This window comes from Rhinolophus sinicus, chromosome 9 (genome assembly GCF_057876585.1).
Source record: "Rhinolophus sinicus isolate RSI-liver-muscle chromosome 9, RSI-T2T, whole genome shotgun sequence".
In the NCBI taxonomy this organism is placed as follows: Eukaryota; Metazoa; Chordata; class Mammalia; order Chiroptera; family Rhinolophidae; genus Rhinolophus; species Rhinolophus sinicus.
Genome location: NC_142509.1, coordinates 35,905,624 through 35,931,454, shown reverse-complemented (window position 1 = coordinate 35,931,454; position 25,831 = coordinate 35,905,624). Strand labels below are relative to the sequence as shown.

General features: G+C 39.6%; 1 protein-coding gene and 1 long non-coding RNA gene across 4 annotated transcripts; one reads left to right on the top strand and one right to left on the bottom strand.

Annotated features, from left to right (window-relative positions):
* Positions 1 to 270: 270 nt before the first annotated feature.
* On the top strand, positions 271 to 25,831 carry ZCCHC8 (zinc finger CCHC-type containing 8). Of its 3 annotated transcripts, none has more exons than XM_088801043.1 (14): positions 275 to 647; positions 1,974 to 2,014; positions 4,245 to 4,319; positions 5,886 to 5,991; positions 7,362 to 7,439; positions 10,954 to 11,057; positions 11,174 to 11,239; positions 11,789 to 11,849; positions 12,304 to 12,446; positions 12,737 to 12,879; positions 14,807 to 14,928; positions 16,111 to 16,197; positions 16,451 to 16,565; positions 20,332 to 25,831. In XM_088801043.1, the coding sequence occupies exons 1-14, from the start codon at positions 447 to 449 to the stop codon at positions 21,093 to 21,095; spliced, it is 2,106 nt and encodes a 701-aa protein (XP_088657169.1). In that variant the 5' UTR covers positions 275 to 446; the 3' UTR covers positions 21,096 to 25,831. The 3 variants fall into 3 exon arrangements, with proteins under 3 accessions (XP_074177700.2, XP_088657169.1, XP_088657168.1); XM_088801042.1 differs by having other exon boundaries at positions 444 to 645; positions 1,971 to 2,014; XM_074321599.2 differs by lacking the exon at positions 4,245 to 4,319 and having other exon boundaries at positions 271 to 647.
* LOC148757342 (uncharacterized) lies at positions 15,302 to 20,609 on the bottom strand. Its single transcript, XR_016022423.1, has 2 exons — positions 20,473 to 20,609; positions 15,302 to 16,630 (listed from the first exon to the last, which is right to left on the bottom strand). It is a non-coding gene; the product is annotated as an uncharacterized LOC148757342 (long non-coding RNA).

Sequence of the window (25,831 nt, the reverse complement as noted above, 5' to 3'; positions counted from 1 at the left end):
TCCTAATTCTCTTGTTGCTGTTTAGTACGCACACCAGAATCTGTGAAGAACCGTGCGCCGTGCTCTGATTTTTCAGCCTTAGATGACGCATAACAGGGACAACCCATATTGTTTTAACACATTCTGACTTACTCCAGCTTCCTTCACGTTTAAAAAGGACCAATCCCAGAATGCAATACAATGACTTAACAGTTGCTTAGAAACCATATGTCCCAGCATGCCGTGCTCCCGAGCAATCTCGGAAGTGGGTATGAGAGACGCCACTGCATCCTGGGAGTTGTAGTCTCTCGGGACTGAACCGCCCCTTGCGCTGCTTCCGCGGCCTATGTTCGGAAAAAAACCTTACTGGGTGGCTCAGCTCCCTAAGGAGCGGTGCCGACCTAAAACCTTCGCCCTCGGCCGGGTGGCCAGCTCCGCCCCATCCCGAATCTTCCCTACAGCCCAAAATGGCGGCGGAGGTGGATTTTGGCGACTTAAAGCTGTTCGAGGCGTTTGACCATCCGGAGGAGTCGCTTCCGAAGCCCGTTCACACCCGCTTCAAGGACGACGACGGCGACGAGGAGAACGGGAACGGGGTTGGCGATGCGGAGCTGCGGGAGCGGCTTCGGCAGTGCGAGGAAACCATCGAGCAGCTCCGCGCCGAGAATATCCTTCCCGCCCGCTGGGCCCTGTCACCCGGGCGTGTGGTGGGTGCCGTGCCCTGGAGGGCGCCGGCGGAAATTCCACGAGGGCCGGAATTCGAAGTAATTTCTCTCGCCCCACAGGCGGGCTGAGAATCTTGGGGTTCGGGTTGCGTGAGCTGCCCCCGGGGCCTCGGCGCAAATCTCTCCGCTTCTGGGATCCGTTTCCTGGACTAGATTCCCTCCTCCCGTGACCCAGCCTGTAGCGGGTAGTTAGGGTGATTTCACACTGTTGCAACTGTCAGATTGTAGACTGGTTACCACTTCTCTCCCCCCTTTTTGGAGTCATCGATTTCATTTTTTGCAGCCACGCGAAAGTTGACGCGGTCCCGTTAAAGTTGTATATTAGGAGATACCGGATGCTTAGACTGGCGTAGATCTGCTTCTATGGTTAGGCAAAAGCTGGTGGTCCTAGGATGGAGAGTTGGGGGTCTCAAGGATTCCAGGGGTGCCAAGAGAAATGGATAATTACTTGATTAAGATTGGGGATTCATTTTACAGTTCTTCCACTTTGAAATAGCTTGCGAGGTGAAGGTGCGTTGCAAAGCTTTGGGGGAAGCGCCAAAGTTTCCATTTGCCTTTAGTTACATGATTACAGCCTTTCTAGCAAGACTTGTTAGTATGTTTATTTACATTCTTACTTAGAGTTGTTGGTGTGTGTGTGTTTACTATGTATACAGGTAATTTTGGTTTGGGTAGTTTTCCTTTTAAAATTTGTGAAGACCCCCTGAAAGCGGTTGGTAAATCACGTTTATAGGTTTTCAAAGTGATTTTTTTCATGCTGCCTTATCCCACTATATTATGAAAAGTTTCAAATACAGAGAAGTTGAAGAGAGATTGTGCAGTGAACATTCATAGATTCCATCCTAGATTCTTCGGTAGGAAACAGTTATACTGCATTCACTTTATCACACACACATCATGATGCTTTTGACTTTGAAAAATGTCTTAAATGAATGACTGCTTAACTTTTGTCGGGACATTGTTGTTTGAATGACGTTTTTGGTTCAGTCTGTTAGTCTCTTTTGAACTACATGACCATATCTTAGAAATAAATGTCTATGTTGGAAGGGATGACAACTCTATTTTAATTTTTAGGTCCCAATGCCTAGGCCTGCAACAAAACAGGAGCTCAGTAAGTGTGTCATCTTCAAAATATTTGTGTGTCTTCTTGCAACATTCTGACACCCTTTTGGTGTAAGTTAGTAGTTGAAGAGTCAGTTAGCGGTCAGATTTTATGATCTTCATGATTCTGTTTAATGAGGGTTTATCCTCCTTAACAAGTAATAACATCAAGAACTTAGAAGAAAATTGAACATTCTGACTCGACCAAGGTATGAGATCTTGAAATTACACCATAGTTGTCCATTATTTTTTATCGTGATATTAATATTTAATCATAATTTCTTTGTAAAAAGGGTGTTTAGGATTTTGTATCATTTTTAGTATACGTGCTGCTGAAGCAAGCACTTTTATATCATTTCATACTCTGAATAAATCAGAGTAATGATCCTTTATTTTTAACTTGTGGAGGTAAAACTTGAATTCTCATAACTGCATTAAGCTGATGTATTGGGTGAAAATATTTGTGAAATACAATCCAGAAAAAAAGTGGGTTCATAAATAGAAATAATGCAAGATACAGCATTTTAGAAGAGTTAGTACTTGATTTGGGGAAAAGTACCTGGGGAAAAGCAGTACAGTGAGTGCATTCAGACATCTGATTTTTGGAAGGTTAAATGCAGTTACCTCTTACTATAAATTTGTCTAACAGATCACTAACTAAATCTAAAATACTTGTCAAATTACAAAATTTTTATGTGGAGTGTTATTTTAAAGCTTGCAAAATCGGGGGCTACCATAAATGCAGTTTCATGTGGACTTTCTTTACCTGGTACCAGCTGGAGTAACTGTCTACATTGGTGACTAAAGGTTTAAAATTTTAGAATTTAGGCATATTTCAGAATAACTTCCCCATGCTCTACCTTCCTTCCTGTATGTGAGAGCACTTTGCGGCTCTAAACTCACTTTTAGTTAGTTAATAAATATATTCGCTATAACTAGGATTCCTCAGAAATCATAATTTTTATATGTTTAAAGATATTTTGAGAAACATGTTTTCCAATAAAGTTGATTATTTAAACATTAAATTTTTATTTAAAAATGGGTTATAATCACCTGAGTTTCAAATGATTGTAGCATTGTAGGCTTTGCCAATTTATAAAAACTATTAGTATCATGAAAAAGGAATAAAATTTTGTTAGGAGTAGTACCTTGCATATTGTCAGGCGGGTAAAGCATTCTACAGAGAACAAAAGAAGAAAAAGAAAGTTAGTTAGATAAAATTTGTACCCCAAGTTTCTTTGTTTAATCCTTACTTTGGAACCATCATGATCATAAGTTTCTCCTCTTTTAATCAATAAATATTACGGTTGTTGGTTGTTGTTTTTTTACTTCATATTATGAAAATTTTCACACAAAGAACGTGGAAAAATAATTCAATTAATACCCAGTTTTTCATCATTTGCATTTAACAATATTTTAACATATTTCCTTCTTCTAAACCCATATACACATTTTACCCCAAATATTTTTGCACGTATCTTTTTTTAAAAATACTTTTTCGTGCCTAACCACATCACCGTTATTACACCTAACAATTGACATGATTTCCTTAATAACATTCCCAACTCCGTCCATATTCAAATGTCCCCAACTGAATGTCTAGAGCTGAGCTAATTGCTCAAACTGGACTCCAACCAAGGACCATGCCATTGCATGGGGCTTTTAAAAACATGATGTATTTTTAAAAGCTGAAGTTTGCTCAAATTGAAACAAATCTCTGAACTTTGTCATATTTCAGTTTTATTTCCCTAATTGATGAGAACAATTCCAAATACAGACTGACGTATTTCACATGCTGTACAAGTAGAGGAACGTGAGGCAGGTGAGGAGGAAACAGATTCAGCTGGTCCCAGGTTGCCAATGGGATATATTGCAGATGTCCAGACTGCATCCCAGTTCTGTTTTTTTGCAGTATTTGAAAGTCAAATCCAAGAATAGATGCTTTTTACATCTCTACTTTAGAATCTTGGATTTGAGATATTTAGTGCAGTGTGCTCTACCTTCCAAAAAGAGCCTGTCCATTAATTTATAAAAGGTTTCATTTTTCTACATAATTGCAAGCCAAATTCATTCTGATTATTTTACAAATATATTCTTACAACCTGCTGGTCTATACATCCCTGGCTGTCCCCACCTCTCCCATTTGTAAAGAAACAACCATTAGGTAAAGAAACTTTGGGGTTGAAAACTGAAAGATTAACTAGTTGTGTGTGAAATATTTTTTTAAAATATGTAAGGGATACCTCCGTTAAACCATTAGAGTAGGTAAAAGTGGTGAAACAGACTTTTCTTGAGAAAACTGGAGTTCTTGGTTCTTGATCTTATTTGTAAAATATTTTATGATCTTTGGTACTTAAGAATTATCAGGTTATGTGTTTATATATACGTATGCAAGTTTTACTTTAAGTCCTCTAAGAATGTTTTTAACTTCTGTTTTAGTGGAATATTGGTGAACAACACTAAATTAGATGGACCTTTATTACAGATTCTATTTATGAACAATGTTATTTCAAAGTAAGTCATTTTCCCTTTTCTAAATGTAATGAATTCGTGTGTTTATGAAGCAATGTCTTCTATCAGGACGCTGTTTTCATGTGTACATTACCAATCCTTATTCTTTTAGTTAAAATTTACGGAATCCTGATTGAGAGCAAGGATATTAGAGTCCTGTAAACTTGAATTTGAATCTGGACTCCTACTTGCTACCTTTGTGAACCTGGGCAGGTCATCCCAGTTTCCTCACTGGAGAACAGGATACTAACAGTAACCACCTCGTAGGCAACTAAATAAGCATGTGTAAAAGCCCGATAAATAGTGTCTAATAAAAAATTAAAAAACCACTGTCATCACAACAATAAATAATGTTAGCGAGCTCAAGCCCAGATCAGGTAACGGAAGTTTTTCATTGCCTAGCTTCGAAGCTTTCCCACACATTTTTTCCTAATAACAAAACTAGACCTGTGCAAAAAGCCTTCCAGCTTTTTTGGTTCTAGTGCGACAGCACATTCCTGCAGTGCTTGCTAGAATGTTCTGATGTGATTCTGTGCCCAGGCCCTTCCTCACGGCACCGTCATAGACATTTCATTTAGTTGCTTGCCCCCTCCCATGTCACTTCATCGGATTGTTATTTTACGTGCTGGCCGAAGTTACGACAGTAAAGGGAACATAGAGAGCAGGACCTGGGTGGCAGGCGCACTGCCTGCTCTGTCTCAGCACAAGGAGCCGGAGGCTCTGAGGGCTGAGCCAGCTGATGGTGAGCGTAGCAGCAGCAGCAAGGTGCTGGGCACTGCTAGGTTCCAGCACTGTTATCACCGTCACGTTAGAATCAGTGTCTCCTCTAGCTCATAGCCTAACTTCTGCATCTGGTGTTTCACCTGCAGAAATCCTAGAATGTCAGAGCTAAAGAGACCGGATCGGTCATCGAGTCTGTGAGGAGTAGGTTGCCTGCCCAACTGCAGCCTAACCCGGGCTCCTTTGGCACCTCCTGAACTGGGCACTGAAGAACATTCGATGAATGTGGTTCTTGACCTGGAAAGCTGGAGAAAGTAGACCTCAGTAGTTTTTCTTACATTATATTTTGATTGTCTTTTTTTCCAGTTTAATATTTACATAGCTGTTTCCTTATATATGCAGAGAGTCTCTGGGAGGCGGGCGTGGGAGCCTGGATGCATTGGAGTCTTTGGCAGAAATAGGAAGCCAGCCGCCGGGAGGAAGGGGGCTTTTCATTATGTAACCTTTTCACTTCTTTTGGATATCTTTTGGATTTCAAACCATTTCCATGTGTATTCAAAAGTTGAATACATAAAGTTTATAAATGAAATCCATTTTATTCTTAGCACAAGTATTTGCCAACTGTTTTATGCCAGCCACTATGTTAGGGTATCATAATCATTTTAACTTGGCAACAATGTGTGTCTTTTCCTAAGGAATAGATCCCCTAGTGTTAACAAGGAATCAGAGATTTGATAAACCTCTGAAAAACAAAATGACAAAAGTTACACTGTGACTGTAATCATGCATAAGACTTCAGTCTGTTCAATGTTTTACTCTGGATTCTGACCATTTTGTCCTCCTTTGCAGGTATTTTCATCAAGAAATAGAGGAATTTGTATCAAATTTAGTAAGAAGATTTGAGGAACAGCAGAAAAATGATGTGGAAAAGACTTCCTTTAATCTTTTGCCCCAGGTATGTCAAATTTAAGAGACTTTAAGATGAGTCCGTTATCCTTTTCACTGCTAATTATTAGGCCATGGGGATCCTCTTGAATCGAAACCAAAATGATAAGATTGTCTGTTCCCCTCCCATCCTTCCATTGGCTTCTTTCTCCAGTTTGCCCAGTGCAGCCTTGGGGCTTTCTTTTGGACTGTGGTTTCTTTTCTCTGGGGAATACTCAGACCTGGCTACACTCAAAGGCTTTTTCTTTTTTCCATTTCCTAACTTGGACATGAGGTTTGGAGTAGAAGATTAATTTTAGGTCAAATAAAAAATATCTATTTCTGGGGTTTATAAAAGATGGATTCTTTTTATCTAAAACCAACATGTTCACGTGCTATCCTTTTTTTCTCTTCTACTTGTTTAAAAAGAAAATCAATAGCATGCCCAAACAAATCTGAGAAATTTCGCTAAGTGAATATTAGAGCGTGGATTTATGTTAAATCAGAATTATGTTTTTTGGGCTTTTTTTAAATTAAAAATTAAGGTAAGTAGAATCTCTTGAATAAGGATCGTTAGCTGTTTATCCTCTGAGATTAGAGAACAGAGTATTCTGATTAACTAAATTTTTTATCACCTTTAGTTTTCACCTATCATATACAATTTTTAAAGATTCAGGAAATGGTAAATAACATTTAATAAAAACCATACTAAATATTATTAAATGTTTGATTCAAGTACACTTCAGAATTTTTGTGGCTTGAGGTCTGTGAGGATTATATTTTCAGTATTGACCGGTAATATAGGGTTATGTATTTTTTAATCTTTCTGGTTATCTGATTTCAAGATAAACTAAAAGTCTACCTTGCCAGTTTAAGTGTTGAAAGTTCCATAATTGATATTCATTAACACAAAAGTCATAGTGTATGCTAATGCTTCAGAAGATGCTATCTTTTTTCTCAATTACAGTTGACATTCAATATTATATTAGTTTCAGGTGTACAGCATAGTGGTTAGACATTTATATAACTTACGAAGTAATCCCCCAATAAGTCTAGTACCCACCTGACACTATACATAATTATTACAAAATTACTGACTATATTTCCTCCTCTGTACTTTGCATCCCCATGACTATTTTGTATCTACCAACTGTACTTCTTAATCCCATCACCTTCATAAGATGCTATTTTCATATCTTTTTGAATTTTTAATTTTCCAATATGTGAAATTTCTCTTATAGCCATTCCTACCTACCTTACTCTAATTATGACAATGAATTCAAATTTTTGTATACTTTAATGGTATGTATTAGAAAACTGAGTGTATTCAAATTGCTAATATTTGGATTTTAAAGTTAAAAATTGGTTACCCTTTGTAATGAGTGTTTTCCTTTGCGTCAGCCATCCAGTGTTATGCTAGAAGAGGACCATAAAGTGGAAGAATCCTGTGCTGTTACAAACAACAAGGAAGCTTTTAGTGTAAGTTTGGACATTTTAGCTTTAGAATTCTGCAGATACGTGTTTCCTAGCCTATGTCAGTTTGGTGGCATTTAAATGATAAACAGCTCCACGTAGTTGTCCTTCAGTCTAGTTGTGGAGGGCGCAGCTCAGCTCCACGTCCAGTTGCCGTTTTCAATCTTTAGTTGCAGGGGGCGCAGCCCACCATCCCATGTGGGAATTGAACCGGCAACCTTTTGAGAGCTCGCACTCTAACCAACCGAGCCATCTGCCCACCCCCACATTCTTTTATTAAGTCTGTTATAAACAACAATGTAGATTTCAGCCTCTAAATATTATAGTTTGTTTTTTAACAGCTACTTTATTGGGACCTGGGGCACAATAGACGTTGTTTGGAGGACTTTATTTTTGTCCTGATGAACCTGTTTGTGTTTATTTTCAAGAACCTGGATGAAGATACAGAAAACATGCTTGTTGAAGCTGAGAGGGATAAATAGCTAATATAACAGATGGCAGATATGAAATTTAAAATGTTGCCAGACTCAATGGGTGAAAAATAGTAGAAAAAGCTTAATGGGGATGAACCTTCATGTAAGCCTTTCAGTACCTTTGCAAAATTCAGCAGTGTCAATACAATAGAGTGGTGTAATTTTGCAACTTACAATTTTTTGAAGATGATGTAATTCTGGCTTCTGTTAAAGGAAGACTAGTTTTTATGTTTATGAAGTGTTGTGCCCCATTGATCTACCACGATCTTAAAGACATGGGGCTGCTGGGATGGTGAAGAATCCAGAAATCTTATTGCAAAGATTTAGAAGGCACATCACATATCCGTAGATGTGATAAAAGGCTATTGTTTGCAAAGGTATCATTTTAAATCACTTTATGTAGCACCCTATGACAGGACTAGGACCCGTGATCGGATTGAGTACAAAGAGGCACATTGCGACTCAACTTTTAGAAAGTGGAAATTTCTATCAGAGATGTGAAAAATGAAGTGATATGTCTCATTTTCTAAAAAAAGTGAATTCCATGTTGCTGGAATCAAATGAAGACTGAGATGCTATCAGGCACTTTGAAGAAAGATTTCTGAATTTGAACTAGATCACTTCCCATTTCCCTTCTAACCTGAGGTTCTGGCACCTGCTTGGAAACTGGCAATTTTGCATATTTGTTAATTGTTCTTTAATAGGTACTAATAAATATTTACTAAATGCTGTAGGTTCCAGGGACATAGCAATGAAGAAAGTAAAAAGTCCCTGCCGTCATTGAATTATATTCTAGTGGGGGAAGGCAGTGCTCAGAAGGAAAATAAAGTGGGGTGAGGAGTTAGAGAGTAACCTTGGGGTATTAGGTTTGTATGGTGAGTGTTTAGTGACAGCCTGTCTGAGCCATAGCGTGAGTGTAGTGAGGTGAGAGTGAGCCAGCCTGCAGTGTGAGCGAAGAACATTCCAGGCAGTAGGAACAGTAAGTTCCTCAGATGCCCTGAGGCAGAAGCGAACATATATTGCTCACTATGTAGCCAGTGCTGTTGTAAGCTCATTACAGGTACTACTGGTGAAGGTACTATTTTAGTCTCAGTTTACAAAAGATGAAACAGACATGGAAAGCTAAGCAGCTTGCCGGTGGTCCCTTAGCTAGTAAATGGCAAAGCCAGGGTTTGGATCCGTGCCTTCTGACTGCGGAGCGCATGACCTGAATCCTTATGCTGCCTTATAGGCCATAGTGAGGACTTTGGATTTTACTCTGAGGGCAATGAGAGGCCACTGGAGGGTTTTAAGTAGAACTGTGACATGATATGACTTGCTTTTTAAAAGAACTGGCTCTGTGTGGAAGAGTCTGTAGCTGGTTGCATCTGGAAGCTGGAAACGAGTTAGGAAGTTATTGTATTCATCTCAGGTGAGAGAAAAGGACGGCTTAGACCAAGGTGGTAGTGGCGGTGGGGAGAAGTGCTTAGAACCTGGTTATACTTTGAAAGTAGAACTGAGCAAATGTGTCGATGAACTGGAGGTAGAATATGAGAAGGAGAGAGGAGTCAGAATGAATCCGATTCTTGGCCTGAGCAACTGGGAGCATGTCGCTGCCTTTGTGTGATGGGAAAGACTGGAGGAAGGAGCAGGTTTTCGGGGGACTAGGGATCCAGTTCAGCTTTAAATAGGTGAGTTTGCGAGGCCTCCTACATGTCCAGGGAGAGCTGTCAAGTTGGCACTTGCATATCCAAGATTGGAGTGTAGGGGGGGTCAGTACTGGACATGGCGGGGGTTGTCCGCATATAAATTGTGTTTCATACTGTGGCTCTGGAATCACTAGAGAGTGACAGTAGAGAGGACTAAGGCCTGAGCCTCACAGAAGATGGAATGATGAGCAGCATCTAGCAAAGAAGACTGAGAAGGATCGGTCAGCAGGGTAGGAAGCAAACCAGGAGAATGGTGTCCTGGAAGGCAGGGGAAAAAGATGTTTCTAGAAGGAAGGAGGAATCCGCTGTGTCAATTGTTGCTGATAGGTTAAGATGAAGACTGAGAACCGTCCATTGAATTTGGCGGCATGGGGGTCATTGGGGAGCCCCACTGTCTAATGCAATGTTAGGAAGAGAAAGAAGCCTTACCGGAGATGTTCAAGAGAATGGCAGTGTCGTTTTAATTTAAAAAGGGGGGGGGGGGTGTTCTAGATGAAAAGAGACTAAAAAGACGTAACACGTGAACCTTAATCAGATCATGCGTTGGAGGGAAAAGGCCTTTTGGGGACAGTTGGGGAAAACAGTATAGATTGGATATAGATGAGATTAAGGAATTACTGATTTTCTTAGGTGTGACAGTGGGATTGTGCTTTGCAGGAGAATGTTCTTATTCTGAGAAGGCTCACACTGAAATATTTCAGGGTGAAGTATCATGAAAATCATCGTAGCTGGTTTTGTGTGGAAGCTGGAAAGCAGTTAGGAAGTTATTGTATTAACCTCAGGAAGAGAAAATATGGCTTAGACTATGATGATAGTGGACTTATGTTGCTTACATGGCTCAGTATAAAGTGTGTGTGTGCTCTCGTCACGCGCACGCGTACGGAAGGACAGCTGTGCATACAAAACTGTCAGCAATTGTTGAATCTAGATGGAGTAGACTTGGTGTTTGGGTGTTCATTGTCCCATTTCTTCAACTTTTCTGTATGAAAATTTTCCAAAAAATATGGAGGGGAAAAGACTGGGAGGAAAGGAAATGGAAACAATAAATATGGACAACTTGCTGCAAAGGAAGCAAAGAAGTGGGGAATTGGAGGGAAATGTGAGAGTTGCTGACAAGTTTTTATTTTTTTAGTCTGGAGAGAGTGCAGCTGACAGTAATGGTACAGGAGTCTATAGGGCAACTTAAAGAGGTAGCTTTTACCTAACACATCAAAACCTGGCTCCTTTAACTACGGAGTTAATTATTCTTTCTAATAACTTCATCCAGAAATAAATTGTTAAGTTAATTGTAGTCTTATATTATTTAATGTCTTTTCCCCCCCTACTAAATAGCATTATTTTTTGACTTGTTTTCTACAGGTTATAGGAAGTGTCCTGTATTTTACTAATTTTTGCCTTGATAAACTGGGGCAACCGCTACTAAATGAAAACCCTCAGCTTACCGAAGGATGGGAAATACCCAAGTATCCTACATAGTGAATGAAGATCTTTTATGCATCTTGCCATTAAGTTCACCTTTAAAACAATTTACCAAATTTTGCAGACTATGATAACTATTCCTTAATAAAACTCACTAAAGGTACCAGCAAGTCTTCAGCCACATTGTTTCTCTAGAAGGGCAAGAAATACAAGTAAAGGCCAAAAGGTTTGTGTGGGGCGTTGTCTGTGTTTTCTTCTTTTTTTTCTTAACCAAACCATAAACTGTTGTAGCTTGAGAAGTTAATATTCTTTATTGCTGGCTTACTCTAAGTTACAGATTAAGCTATAATTTCAATATATAGACATATCTTAAATGTTTAAGTTGATCGTCTGTTTTTTGGAATTCATTGGTCTGTGCCTAATGTGCCTGGGTGGGTGGAAAAGTTTAATTGTTGCTGTCAATTTGATTGTTGTCTTGAAACCATCTGCCCCTTTCTGTGTTGCCTAAAGGAAATATGATCTGTTTGCTATGGTTCTTCTGTTGCTAACCACCGACAAAACTCAGAGGCAACAGATCAGTCGAGAACATAGGGCTCTTGATAAAAGCTATTTGTTTAATCACTGAGTACAAGGAGGTGAAAATGTCCCCATTGCGGATCTTAGTAATCTATGTGCTTTCTTCTCGCTGATACACTTTGTTGTCATATAGAATTTCATTGATTTGCTTTTATATTTTCATTTACATTATGAAAATCTTTGTTTTTTGACTAAATAGGCCAAAGCCTCACTGTTTCAATTGTGGTTCTGAAGAACATCAAATGAAAGATTGCCCAATGGTAAATTTTTCTCATATAAAAAAATACCTTTCAACCAGAGCTTTCTAATGTTTTCAGCCTAGTTATGGCATTGTGTGATGTGAAAAAGTTTCCTGTGTTACTTTCCTGTAATCCTTGAATTTGGATTTAAATTTTAAGGCATTAGATTTTTAAAAAAATTTATTATAGTGCTCTCTGTATTTGAGATGAATGAAACATTATGGGAATTAATTATTAGACAGCTTATTCTGAAAACTTGATTTTATGTTATGATAATACTGAGGTCATAAGAAATTAAAGTGACTGCTTCTCTTCCTTGCCTAGTTTTTCTAAAATAGCCACCCTCTTTTATACTTATTCTTATATATTAAAACAGCAGGAATCTGTTTGCTTGACCTAACAAAGTGCTTATATTAATTTCTGAAATGTTTCTAAAGTGCTTACTATCATTCTTTTTGAATGCATTACAATTTAGCCTCGGAATGCTGCTCGAATAAGTGAAAAGAGAAAAGAATTCATGGATGCCTGTGGTGAGACAAACAATCAGAATTTTCAGCAGCGATACCATGCAGAAGAAGTGGAAGAAAGATTTGGAAGATTCAAGCCGGGAGTTATTAGGTACCTCTTGTTTGTTTAGCATGGAATGTCATTTCTCTTTCCCAAGTATTTGGAACATTTTGCGTATCTTCAGGGTAATTATCGGTACATAAGGTTTTCTAACCAGGCTCTAGATAATATATATCGATGGATTCAAAAACATTCATTGAACTCTTAGCTATGTGTTTAATAGGCACCATGCCACAGGCTGTGTAATGTAAGATGCAGAATTGGTTTAAAACATCAGAACAGTATGTGTGTTCATCCAAACAAGAATACAGTCTTTTCCTTTCCTTTATATTTTTACTTAGTGAGGAACTTCAGGATGCACTGGGTGTGACGGACAAGAGCCTCCCACCTTTTATATACCGAATGCGCCAGCTAGGGTACCCCCCGGGGTGGCTCAAAGAGGCTGAACTGGAGCATTCAGGGCTTGCACTCTACGATGGCAAAGGTATAGTATGTTAGGTTCAATAAGTCACCTTCAGTGTTTTCTTTTAACTAAAGGATCACAATAAAATGTGATAGGAATGGCTGGCTTGTTTAGTGTGTGCTAACAAAAATATCATGGTGGTGTTTCCTTTGTTTTACAAGGAAGGAACTAAAAACTTCATTGAGAATTATCACATGGTTTTCTGGACCGACCTGCTCAATGACTTCCTAGGCCAAAGTATCAACTCTAGCTAGTGGTCATAAGTTCTTGCCTTTCTCAGTAACAGAAATGTATCCGTCGTTGGCAGGAGACCTATCAAGTTTAGAATACATAAACCCTCTTATAATCTAGGATTGCTCTCTTAGGTATCTACTACTACGTGTGAGAAATACTCACACGTGTGCACAGGGCAATGTGTGTGTGTGTTTTTGCTTTGAATATGATAGTGAAACATTAAAAACAACGTTAAGGCCCTAAAGGAGAATGGCTAAGTAAACCACGGTAGATCTGGGCTGTAGAATCCCTACTATGTTGAAAGAGCGGAGTAAATCCGTAAATGAGCTGACACAGCCAAGACTGCGCAATACTGAGTATAAAGCAAGTTTCTGGATAACTTACATATTATGATACCATTGATCTTAAATTAAAAAGAAAAAAAGAAAAAGGAAAGAAACCCAGATGGATGAAGCAGCGCTCTGCGTTTTCTCTGAGGACTTATTTATATAAAATATTTTTAAGGGTAACCGGTTAGCTCAGTTGGTTAGAGCGCAGTGCTCTTAACACCAAGGTTGCCGGTTCGATCCCCACATGGTTCACTGTGAGCTGTGCCCTCGACAACTAGATTGAAACAACTACTTGACCTGGCGTTGATGGGTCCTAGAAAAACACACTTAAATATACAAAAGTTAAGAAAAATAAAATAAAAATATTTTTAAAAATTTTCCAAGCCCCCCACTTCTCAAATAATACCAAAGAGGTATTTCTCACAGTCCTTTTAATATATCTCCAAGTCATGCTAACATTCAAACTCTCTTTTTTTTCCCCAGCTTATTTGTTTAAATAGGGATTCTTTGGACAAAAGATTGTAGATGATTGAGAGTCTTTTAAATCTCTTTTAATTTAGAGGTTTCCTTTCTTGTTTTTAACAAAACTGCATATTTTGTCCTTTAGAGTTTGCAGGATTTTGCCAATGCATCCCCACATTTTAGCACATTCTTCTGTCTCTCTTTATTTCCTGTGAATTGTGATGGGACCAGTCACTGGTGGTCACTGCCTATATCCATCCATTAATTAATAATGGGTTGCAAAATAGTTATACTCTCATTCTTTCATTACTTCTTGGCTTCTTAGCCAGAATACTTATATAAAGAGAAACTTTTCATAAACTGTTTGATTACCTCAGGTATGTAGACATTATAGGACTGACATTATAGGACTAGAAAAATCAATATGTGATTTATTTGATAGTTTTCAAAATAGTAAAGAACTTCCCAAGTATCCCTTAAAGATTACTCTCATTTGTAAAGTGGTTTTAATAGTATGTATCTCTTAGGGTTATTACGAAGTTGAAGTGAATTTTGCTACTTGTAAACTATTTAAGACACTACCTGCAAAGAGAACACTATCTGGTACATAGTACATGTTCTATAAATGCTTCTTTAAAAAGCATTGAACTACAGCATGAGGCGAATCATATGATCAGTACAAAACAGGCTTTTAAGCAACCCACAAAAGAACCATAGTTTCCAAGATTTTAAATATTTTATCAAAGTAGTATGTTCACATTGTTTAACAAGTCTACCCTAATGGTTCAGACATACTCTAAATAAAGCTATTCTCAGAATAATTCTCTTGCCATGTGTATAAGCACTTTCCAGGTCTATTTTTGATCTGGAGAGAGATTGATATTGACATCTAGCAATATTAACTCTTTTCATGTCTGTAATAGATGGTGCTGATGGGGAAACAGGAGCTGGAGAAATGCAACAGAATCAAAGTGTCACTTATGATCTCTCGAAATTGGTAAACTATCCAGGTTTTAATATATCTACTCCCAGAGGAATTCCAGACGTAAGTGTATTGTGCTTTTATTCTTCTGAGGTGTAACATTATTATGTAGATTGTTAAATGTTAGCTTATGTACCAATTACTGCTACATAAAGATGTAAATGTGTTACGTATGTGTTTAACTTTTTAATTTCCTTTATATTGACTAGAATCTTAAGTGAAATCTTGTATTCAGCAGGAAAAAATCCACCAGTTTTTTTCTGATTCTCTGTTCTAAGAAAAGGAGCTAAAATAGAATGGTTAGAGTCTGTAAATCTAAAACTATTCTAAAATTAAAAAGATTATTTTTAAAAACTATGGGATGATTCTGAGACAGTATTATAAGCTTTACAGAATTACTTGGGAAATGAATTTCTGCCTTTAATAAATCTAAGTATACTATTCTTTCTTCCCCTTTTATCCTCAAAGTAAAATTTCTCATTCTATATGAGAATGGTTTTCTACACTTATTCCTTCCCAACTCTTAGGTTTTGAAATTCAACAATTAACTATCGAGGTGATGATGGTGGTGGTGGTATTTTAATTTAAAAAAAATGCATGGGCTAAATTAGGGCAAAATTGCATGGTTCAAACTCAGTGCCTCTTCCCCCTCAATCCCCTTGGGTTGCTCAGCAGAAATGCACAGTATTGAGTCCTTCCCTTAGACTTAACTCAGTCCTGGAATCTATAGGTTTAACAAGAGCCCAAAGTGAGTCATACTGAGAATCACTGTTGAGCGTGCTATTGGCCATGAGAGAGAAACGAGGGCTGTTGAACCTTAAAGATGAGTATTCAGTTTGGAAAGGGAGAAAACAGAAGACAGACAACCCGGCATGAATCAGTGTGTTAGGAGACATGAGCAGTGCGCAGTCACGTGAGCCGTGCGAGGGCCTGATGGGAGCGAGGCTGGAGCCAGCCAGGCTGGATGAGTCCATTCCTTGCTGCCCGTGACGCCTACTCCCAGTCGGCAGAACGTCTTGGGGCCACGGGGTTTTGTCAGGCGGCCTTCAGTATTCAGGCCTGATCGTTCCGTAGGAAACGTTGGTTGTTTGTTTTTTCTTTCAATGTACCGTTATTTCCATTAATTCCCCCAAAAAGGAGAAGTCACATAGAAAGCAGAAATGTGATTTGAGACCTCCACTTTACCTCCTTTTTTGAGCAAAATAGCAAAGCACATTTATTTGTCCGCTCTTTTTCCATCATCAGGAATGGAGGATGTTTGGTTCCATACCCATGCAGGCCTGTCAGCAGAAGGACGTGTTTGCCAACTACCTTTCTTCTAACTTCCAAGCGGTAAAGAGACTGTGGGGTGTCACTTACAGAAACGCACTGCGTGTGTCTGGGGGCTGTCGTAACGCATTAGCATCTTACTGCCTTCTCCTGCTTTGTGCAAAAGCTCTGCTTTCTGACGATCAAAGGGAAAGGTAGCGACATTCACCAGTTACCTGGACTTAGCTCCAGATTGGTTTTCTGTCGTGTTTAAGTGAAGGGGTGGAGCTTCATTCTTTGTCTACCCCATCTAACTTCGGTTTGGTTCCTCCGTTAGCCGAGTGCGAGGTCTGGCAGCAAGAGGTCTTCATCTCAATCCAGTCCTACTAGTCCAAAGAAGCAGAAGGGAAGCGACTCAGCAGCCTCGTCCGCCGACATGGAGCTCGACTCGGGTAGGTTTCGTTTCATGGTTTTGATTTCGTGGAGAAGGTAGGACAAATCTGTATGTTCCTGAGTTCTGTAAGAAAGAGGAAGTTTTTGAGCACGAACTAAGTAATAAATCTTTTATCCTTCAAGATCAGAGCATCACTGATAAAAGTGTTACTGATGAAAGATGAATTGGAAAACACAGCTGGGTATGAGGGCCAAATGGGCCAGCTAGCTGGACTCTGAGTTAGGCAGAGCCACCCAACCCGTGCCAGCAGTCCTGGGTCAGATGGGGCACTGCTGTCAGACAAGCAGTGGGAAGTCTTCCCCTTTGGCAGCTCCATTCCAAGAGGAAGAAGGCAGAGCCAAGCAGAGCTTGCCCAGTTTTCTTCCCAACTGTTAATTCAATAAATCACTCCTCCTCAGGAAAGTGAGACCGAGGAAATCTGTCCTCCTGGAAACCCAAAATGGAATAAAGGCCTTGCCTTCCGTTGCTTCCCTGGCTTTTTGTTCTCTGAACCCTCTGGGCTGAAGCACGTGTCCTGCAGTCAGTCAGGATTGTGACGACGGGCCTTCTCAGCAGAGCAGTAGTGTGTCAGATAGTCGTACACCCAGCTTTTGAGTCCCCTCTTCCCCCAGTACCAACCACTGCTCCTCTGAGTTTCCCATGGGACTACTCACGAGTAGTCTAGATTTTGCCCCCAGAAGGCTCTGGAATGGATCAGAACTTTGTGTTAATTGGATAAATTCCAAGGCCACTCTGAATCTAAAACTGCAAATTCATTCCTTGTGCTATTTCCCATCCAAAATTATGCCCAGTTACTTCGGTCCTATATAGCATGTCAGACGTTCTGAAGTGAGAGTAAAGGGAAGCATTAAAATAAAATGCATACAGATACTCTAATAATAAGATGCCGATAATATAAATTGCCTCCAATTTGAATGTGAACCCCATTTCCTATTTTCAAATTCTAAGGGAGAATTTAAAGGTCAGAGATGAAATCCCTTCAAGTCCAAGGGAATTCAAGTCCAAAATCAAATTATTTTGATGAGTGGCTTCAAAGTCCAAAATCAAAGCCCCCAAACCATTTTCCCAATTTTTTTGGTCTGCTTAGTCTCCACCACAGGAGTTCTTGATGCCTGAGTGGAGTTCACAGCCTGGGCCTTTCAGCACCTACGGCCTCACTTTAATGTCCACTCTCACTTTTGTCAAGGCCAAAGCGTTCATAGAATACAGTGATTGCAGCCTCTGCTACGTACTTACCGTGTTTACCCGAAAATAAGACCTAGCCGGACCATCTTCTGGAGCAAAAATTAGTATAAGACCCAGTGTTATGTTATGTTATGTTATGTTATGTTATGTTATGTTATGTTATATTCTACTATACCCGGTTTTATAGTAAAATAAGACTGGGTATTATATCATATTACATTATATTATATCATATATCGTATCATATCAATCGTATCATATTATAAGACCTGGTCTTTAATAGTAAAATAAGACCTGGTCTTATATTAATTTTTCTCCAAAAGACGCATTAGAGCTGATGGTCCGGCTAGGTCTTATTTTCGGGGAAACACGGTAGAAGTTTTGAAAACAAGCAGTTCCCCGAAAGCACTTGTCCCAGACAAAATTACGTGCCAGGGCCCAGCACTTCTCATTGTTATCGGAGGCCGGAGCCAAGGTTTCTGAGTAAAGGCAAAAATCTCAGTCTCTTTCTCACGGATGTTAGTTAGTTCCAGCTGTCTGGCTCCATCACCCATGACTTCAGTTCAGTTGGGGGAAATCTCCCCATAAAAAGTGAATTTAGGTCTTAGGCCCTTAAGAGTACCTGTGGGGAAAGCCACCTGTGCTTGGTGTTTTGAACCATTTGTGACACAATTGCAATCTCTTGGAGTTTGGGAATTTGTGGTGGTGGCCCCTCTGTCGCTAGGTCCACACACGAGGGGCAGGTATTTTCGGGCCTGTGCTGGGAGCTTTTTCTTCTGTTTCTTGTTAGGGGATTGGTGAGGTCTGAGAAAACTGCCTCCCAGGGGCAGTTTTTTCCTGTCTTTCTCTTTCATATATAATTAACCAGTCTAGAGCCAACCTCAGCCCATGTGATAAAGCGAGGCTCTGGGTCCCAGTGTCTGTAATTACGTGGCTGAGAACTTCATTCGGCTGCAGCTCCTTCCACCCTTGAGCTCAGCCGTCTGTTTGTAGCCAGTTACCAGAATCCTAACCATATCCCAGTAATTGCCTCTCAGTTCAGGCTTTTCTCTTACCCAATCGCTCTTGGTGTCCTTACAAAAGATTTTTTTTTTTTTGAATCCTTTCTTTCAGTTCTTTTAGCCATTATTTGCTCTCTGAAATTTCTTAAAATCTAAGTGACAGTCTATTACTCTCCTCATAAATCTTATTGCCTGCACAATAAAGGTCAGACTGGTTTGGTGTTGCTTTTAAGATTCTGTGTTATTCAGTTGAATTTTCCAGAGTTTTAAAACATGTACCGTGTTTCGGAGCCTTCTACCAGATGCTGGGCAGGAAGACTAATATAACTGCTGCCCTTTGTGGCTGCTCCCTCACTAGGGATCGCAGATGTAGGCACATCATTTTAACACAAGTGTGCTGGCCTCTAGGGATACACAGAGCCTTAGGATTCCATGTTGCTGCCACAGAGCTGATCACAGACTAATGGTGGCTCAGAGGAGAAACTGTGCTGGAAAAGTCAGGCCTTTACCAAGGGTGCCTTTGAGCTGCGTCCTGCAGGGTGAATTCAGGGATTTACCAGGCAGGTGAGCAGCATTAGGGCGTTTGAGATAGTGGGAGGTGCAAATGCAGACACATGAAACACTGGGCCAGCAACAGCGACAGCTGGAGTTGAAACCAGGCAGTAAGAAATGACGTGATGGAAAGGCAAATTCTTGGTCACAGGAGGCCTTGTAAGTGGAGATCAGACTTCATTTTGTAGGTGAGGGGGAGTCATTGGAGGTTTCTAATGTGGTGGCAAGGTTAATAGGACCAGATCCGTGTTTCAGAAAGATTCAGGGTCTGGAGGATAGAGATGAGGAAGATGAGTCCAGAGGCAGAGGCGACTTCACTATTCCTGCAAACAGTAATGGGCCTGAGAGAATGAAGTACCTGTGACAGTCTCCAGGAAAGGGTGGGACCCAGAGAGACAGGACCCGGGTGGGACAGAAGGAAAGTGAGGATGCTCAGATGCTGAGCAGGTTTGTTTGGGAGACTACCCAGAAAACACTTGTGGTGCCATTAACGAGAAGAGCAAATAGAAGAGTCCAGGTTTTAGGAAAAGATCCTTTGTTTTGGACAGGTTGGCTCTGTTGTATGTGGGGGACATACAGGGTGATGAGCAGTGACCAGTTAGCTTCCTGAGCCCATGGATCAGGCGAGTAGTCTAGACTAGAGACGGAACTTGTCTCCTCAGCTTTGTCTCCTCCAGCCTCCCATGCACACAGCAGTCCGGCCGGGTCCATTCCCAGCCAGGTGTCCTGCGGCATTCTAGAAGTGACTGTCTGTGTCTCTGCGTCTGGCCCTAAAACGATGTAAATGGCATGAAAAGGATTTCCCAAAGGCTTTGGTTCAAGTTCCTGGCCCCAGAAGGTCCTGCAGCTCTCCCTGCAGGCGTTCTTCTCAGGGGGCTTGGGGACATGCGGCAACGAGCCACGGAGTTCTTCCCCTCGAGCCGGTTCTTTTTGGCTGTTAAATCTGAATACAGCCGAGTTCAAGTAATAAATGTTAGTAAAGCCACGTGCTCTGACAACTTAAACTCTCGTGCTTGCTTGTTTCAGATGCAGAGGTCCTGCGTGGCTCTCCGAGCCGGGGAGCTTTTCAGTTTCAGCCGCCACTGCCCCCTGGGACTCCCCCCCCACTAGCCCGGGGGACTCCTCCCCTCCCCAAGGGAACCCCACCACTGACTCCCAGTGACTCACCACAGACCAGGACGGCAGCGGCAGCTATGGATGAGGACGCACTGACTCTGGAAGAACTTGAAGAACAGCAGAGGCGGATATGGGCGGCCCTCGAGCAGGCGGAGAGCGTCAACAGTGATTCAGATATTCCTGTGGACACACCTCTAACTGGGAATTCCGTTGCCTCTTCACCTTGTCCCAATGAGCTAGACCTCCCTGTCCCCGAGGGGAAAACCCTGGAAAAGCAGCCGCCAGATGAGCCCGAGGTACCAGGCACTTGTACACAGAAGTCAGAAGTTGAGCATCCCTCGAGTCCAGATTCCGGGGCCACGTTGCCCTGTCAGAAGGAAGAGGAAGAGTCCGCTCAGGTAGCCTCTGGAGACTCTCTTCTGGATAATGGCGGCGTCGAATCCAACTGTGACCTTAGGAACGGAGGCAGCCAGAAGCTCCTTCATGAGGACAGCAGTCCTTCAGCTCTCGCTAAAATTCATAGTCCTATACCCGACATGAGCAAGTTTGCAACTGGAATAACGCCATTTGAATTTGAGAACATGGCGGAATCTACAGGAATGTACCTCAGGATAAGAAACTTGTTAAAGAACTCTCCCCGGAACCAACAAAAAAACAAGAAGGCTTCCGAGTAACTGCTTGACATTGCACCAAGAGCTATTTAATTCTAACTGTTCTGGTAACTAGTACTAAATGGACAGATGAAATTGTCTTCCTGTTTGTCCCTCTCATGTGTAAAAATCTGTCCGAGGCTTTTTTGTGGGCTAAAGTTAGGCCTGTTTTAAAGAATGGAAAGACTGCGCTTGCTGGTTTATTATATTTTATTCTCTCTGATAAAAATTTGGGGGAGAATTAAGTATGAGCTGGTTTAGGGATAGTTTGTTAAGGTTTATACTATTTTTGGATTGTGAGTGTCTGTCAAGAGTGATGGTTTTTATCTGTCTTTTGTACATTGTTTTCCCTTTCTACATTTTGCTAATTATCTGTATATAAGTTTAATATATCACTTTTAAAAAAAAAAAAATCTAACCATTTTAAATTCACATTTCAACTCTGACAACCAAATGAGAAAAATCAGGGATGAGCAGCTTTATCCCATTTGGGGTATTTTTGTAAGTGATTTACATACATCAATTTTAATAACACTTTTACTTTTTTGTAACTTCATTCTTCATATATGCTTGCCATACAGGTATGTTCATCTTTGTCTACAAAGGTTTAATAAATTAGTTTTCATATATATAATGTAAGACTCTGAATATGAAAAGTGACTCACAGTTAAATTAGTATATAAATCCCTGTCAGTTTGGAAGTAAATTGCAAAATTAGTGACAACAAAGGAAATATACAGAATTGCAGATTTGCTTGTTTTCAGTGGATTTCAGCCTTAAATATGGAAACAGCAGAATCTTTTAAAGTAATTATTTTGAAAAACAATTAATGGAGGGCAGCTAGGCTTTGCACAAAAAAAATTTTCTAGATTTGAACCCTAAGATAATAAAAATAGAAAGTAGACATAAAGAACTTGCTTTTAATTGTCAGATCTGTAAGCTAGCGCTGAAACTATAGATTTTGTCTTCATGTGGAATGCTAGGACATCTTTATAGTCAAGGCCATGAAAATAAACATGATCTTGAACTGTTAGTCTCAGGTAGTATTATTATCCTGCTCGTAGGCCAGCAGAGGGCGCAAAATATTACCATTCCAGATGTAGTTTTCATGCTGAGAACTTGAGTAACCAAATTTACTGTTTTATAAGCAGTAAAAGGAAGGAAAATTAGATGAAAGGAAAAATTTTATTTTCAAGGCCCTCAGAACATGGTAGAAATTGAGTAAAATGTCATATACTTTTGGCTTTTTTTCTCTGAGTTGAAGTAGATAATAAAAGTAATCCTTTGCAGATTACATAGTGCTTTTATATACATTCTCTTCCTCTATATTTATATTGGATAAATATGTTGCCGCCATGTCATGTATGTAGCATAAGGCAACTTTGTTGGGATAGAGAGATTAAAGGGCCTTCTCGGCATTCAAGCAGTGACCATGGAAAGGCCAGTCTTCAGCTAAAGACTTGCCTGTTCCCTAAATCATAGAAGTGGTTGCTTACGCGTAACTTCCCCTTTAAGTATTGCATTAGTAGAGTCTTCTTTGAATCCCAATGATACCTAACAGTTCTCTCCTTAGCAGATGCCACATACATCACGTTAAGGTATTTTTGTGCATGACCCCATTTTCACAAGCACCATATTAGCTAGGTTTGGTTAACTTCCACTTTTTAGAGGACATGCCTAAGACACACAGCTGGTAAGTACCCTAGTGAATCCAAATCCAGATCTGTCGGACCCCCACATCTGTGCTCTTAGCCACTGTCCTGCGTCTCTGTCAACAGCTCTATAAAATCCCTGGTTTCTCCAAAAATCTGGCTCCTACTTCTTGATTTATTCAATTACAAATGGAGGGCACAACTTGTGTTAAATTGTTCTATGTGCTTTGGGGCATTAAAAGGACACAATGATAGAATGTGCTTTGGGGAGCTTATACACTAGTGGGAAAAGGGACGGTTCTTAGTTACAAGATTCACTAAGTGGCCATGTAGGGAGGGCAAGGTACCTGGGTTATTTGGGAGTGATGAGAGAAGCACCTAGGGAGAACTGGCTTCAAATTCACAGGGCCACAGGTTTAAGTGTTCAATTTGGAGGATATTTGAAGACTTCTGGAAAGAGAAGTTTTGAGTGAATCCTTAAAGGGTAGGTAGGATTTCCACAGATAACACTGAGCATTGAAATGTATAGGAAATAGTGTAAGTAGAACAAGCAGAAACATTCAAGAAATGCAGGATGGCAGAAAACAAAGACTTAAAAGGGTTGTTTATTCACTGGTGCTGAGAACACTTGATTGCTTTGCTATGGAGTTGGATTTTATTAAGAAAAAGGATCTGCTAAAGATCTTGCAGCGCACCTCACTGAAAATATCCAGGGGGTGTTTTAGGAAGAGAAATCCTGAAGCAGAATTCAGCATAAACTGGAGAGAGGAGACTTCACAGAAGGAAACCCAGAAAAATGGGAAGTAGTTGCTTTAAGAAGGTGCCCCATTTTTAAAATGTATTCTGGTTGCTGTACTTGAGTCTTATGAAGAGAGTGTTGGGTGGAGGAACAAACTATTGTTTGGACTTGTCCATGCTGGGACAGGTCTCCAGGTGTGGGTAGGTGAGGTCATAGCAAACACTGGTCCTTCAGGATGGACTTGGAGCAGGGTGGGGACCGGTTTCTAATCTTTGCCTTGGGTTAAAAGGAATGTGATTGTAATATACAGGTTGCTAAAACAAAGCCAGCTCTTTGTCATCTCCTGGAACAGGTAAGTGGAAAGATGGCACTGCCCTTACTAAAATACCAAATGACCGATGTCTTTTTTCAAAAGGTTGCATTTTCCTTAAGGGGTCAAAAGTGTGGTCTACTTTCTACCAACAAGAGGCTTCCTCCCAGTTGGTTCTATTCTTCCAAGTTCTCTGCTGGAATCATTTTGCCCTTCTGTCTCATCCTTCAATTATCCGCAGGCAAAACCAACAAGGGTGTTGTAACAATTGTGGATACCCAAGTGGCTTATAAGCCATGACTCAGTTCCCAAACACCCATCTCCATACAACCTGTGTTTTTCTTCAGCATTTAGGTAAATTCTTTTTCCTTCAACTTAATATATGTTTCACTGAATGGTATAAATTCACTTTTGAATGTTAGGATTAAGTTATGAAAGTGTTTATAAATAGTTCTTAATTACAGAGCCATTACTGTATCCTTAATAAATTAGCAATCTCTGCACAAGCATGCTTTCTACATCACCAGCGATCTAGCTAGAATATTTCTATTGGAATATTGAAGTAAAGGGGGGAAAAAGTGACAGCTGTCTTCTTTAAAAAAAAAAAAAAGTTATATTTTTTGGTCTCCGAAAGAAGTAACTGCACTGGGGGCTGGGTGGAAAAATGATATAAGATTAGATTAAACTGAAAGCGGTCTTTCCTTATCAGAGTGTTGCAGAGCATGTCTTTGTTACCCACACTTGGATTTTGAATTTGTGGATGTTATAATTTAGAAAATAGCCTCGTAAAATTCACATCCCCATACCTTTCTATTAGTTGATGTTAAATATCTATGCATTAGATCCCATTTCTAGTCCATTGTCATTTGCAATTAAATTACACTTTTTCATAATCATATGAAGAGTAAGATACTTGATTTGTCTTTGTTTAAAATATTTGCTGCTTAAATTGTAAACAGAAGGAATAACAAAGCCATACATTTGAAGGAGAATAATCCATAGAGAAGCCCACACCATTTTCCTTCATGTGTAATTGAAATTTATTTTTCCCACCAGGCCAAAATGTGTTTTTTTTCTTTCCCAAAATGGAAATTCTTGATTTTGTGGCTGAGTATAAATGTAATACATATTTGTTTTATAAATACAAACAAAATAAAATAGTATAAAGTAAAAAAGTCCTTTAGATTTTTCCTCACAACTTTCAGTTCCCACTGTTCATTGTTCACAGTTGGGTAGAACTTTGTCCTGAGCAAATACATGTAACTAAGAATTCCTTTTCATGTTTTGTATACGTAAGAGTGTGTTTTAGCAAAAGTGAGATTATGCTATACTTTCCTTGTCAGTATTTGAAATCTATTATTCTTAATAGCTGCACAGTAGCATACAATATTTTATTTAATATTGTTCACAATATTTTGTTGTTAATGCTACAGTGAACATTTTAAAAGGTAAATCGTTGAATATTTGTGGAAATATGTGTATAGGATGCATTCCTAGATTACCAGCTTGAATACTTTATATTTATTGGCAACTTCTATTTCTTCTATGAATTGTCTTTATATCCTTTGCTTATTGTTCTATTGGTTCACTTAATGATATACAGGAACTCATTATTAAAAATACGTATCTTTTGTTAAGTACACTGCAAAATTGTTTTTAATTTGTCATGTATATATTAACTTGTTTATGATACCTTTTGTTGTACAAAAGTGTCAAATTGATACGAGTCAAATCTTTGAATCTTTTCCTTTAGGAAAAGATTGGTAATTTTGATGTGATGTCCTATTTCCAAAAGACTTTTTGTTTTTGCAAATTCACCATCTGATATCATCCATAATGTGGTTATTGATTGAAACTGGTATTGAAAAATTACTTCCAATTTAAATCATGTGATTAGTAAGAATGTCTCCATACACCTCTCTGAGTTGATTTTCATGTAGATGATTTTACCTATTATTGTCTAGATTTGGTTCTCTAAGCCCTAACTTACCACTATATTTTAGGTTTTTCTTTCTAAATAAACTGGAAAGACAATAACATTGTCTTTCCTTTTATTCAA

Bases quoted from the DNA above. Each gene is read 5' to 3' on its own strand.
- ZCCHC8 (XM_088801043.1), top strand. From the start codon at position 447: ATGGCGGCGGAGGTGGATTTTGGCGACTTAAAGCTGTTCGAGGCGTTT. The intron at 2,015-4,244 runs GTATGAGATCTT...CTTCTGTTTTAG, and splicing joins AACATTCTGACTCGACCAAG to TGGAATATTGGTGAACAACA. The intron at 12,880-14,806 runs GTATAGTATGTT...TGTCTGTAATAG, and splicing joins TGCACTCTACGATGGCAAAG to ATGGTGCTGATGGGGAAACA.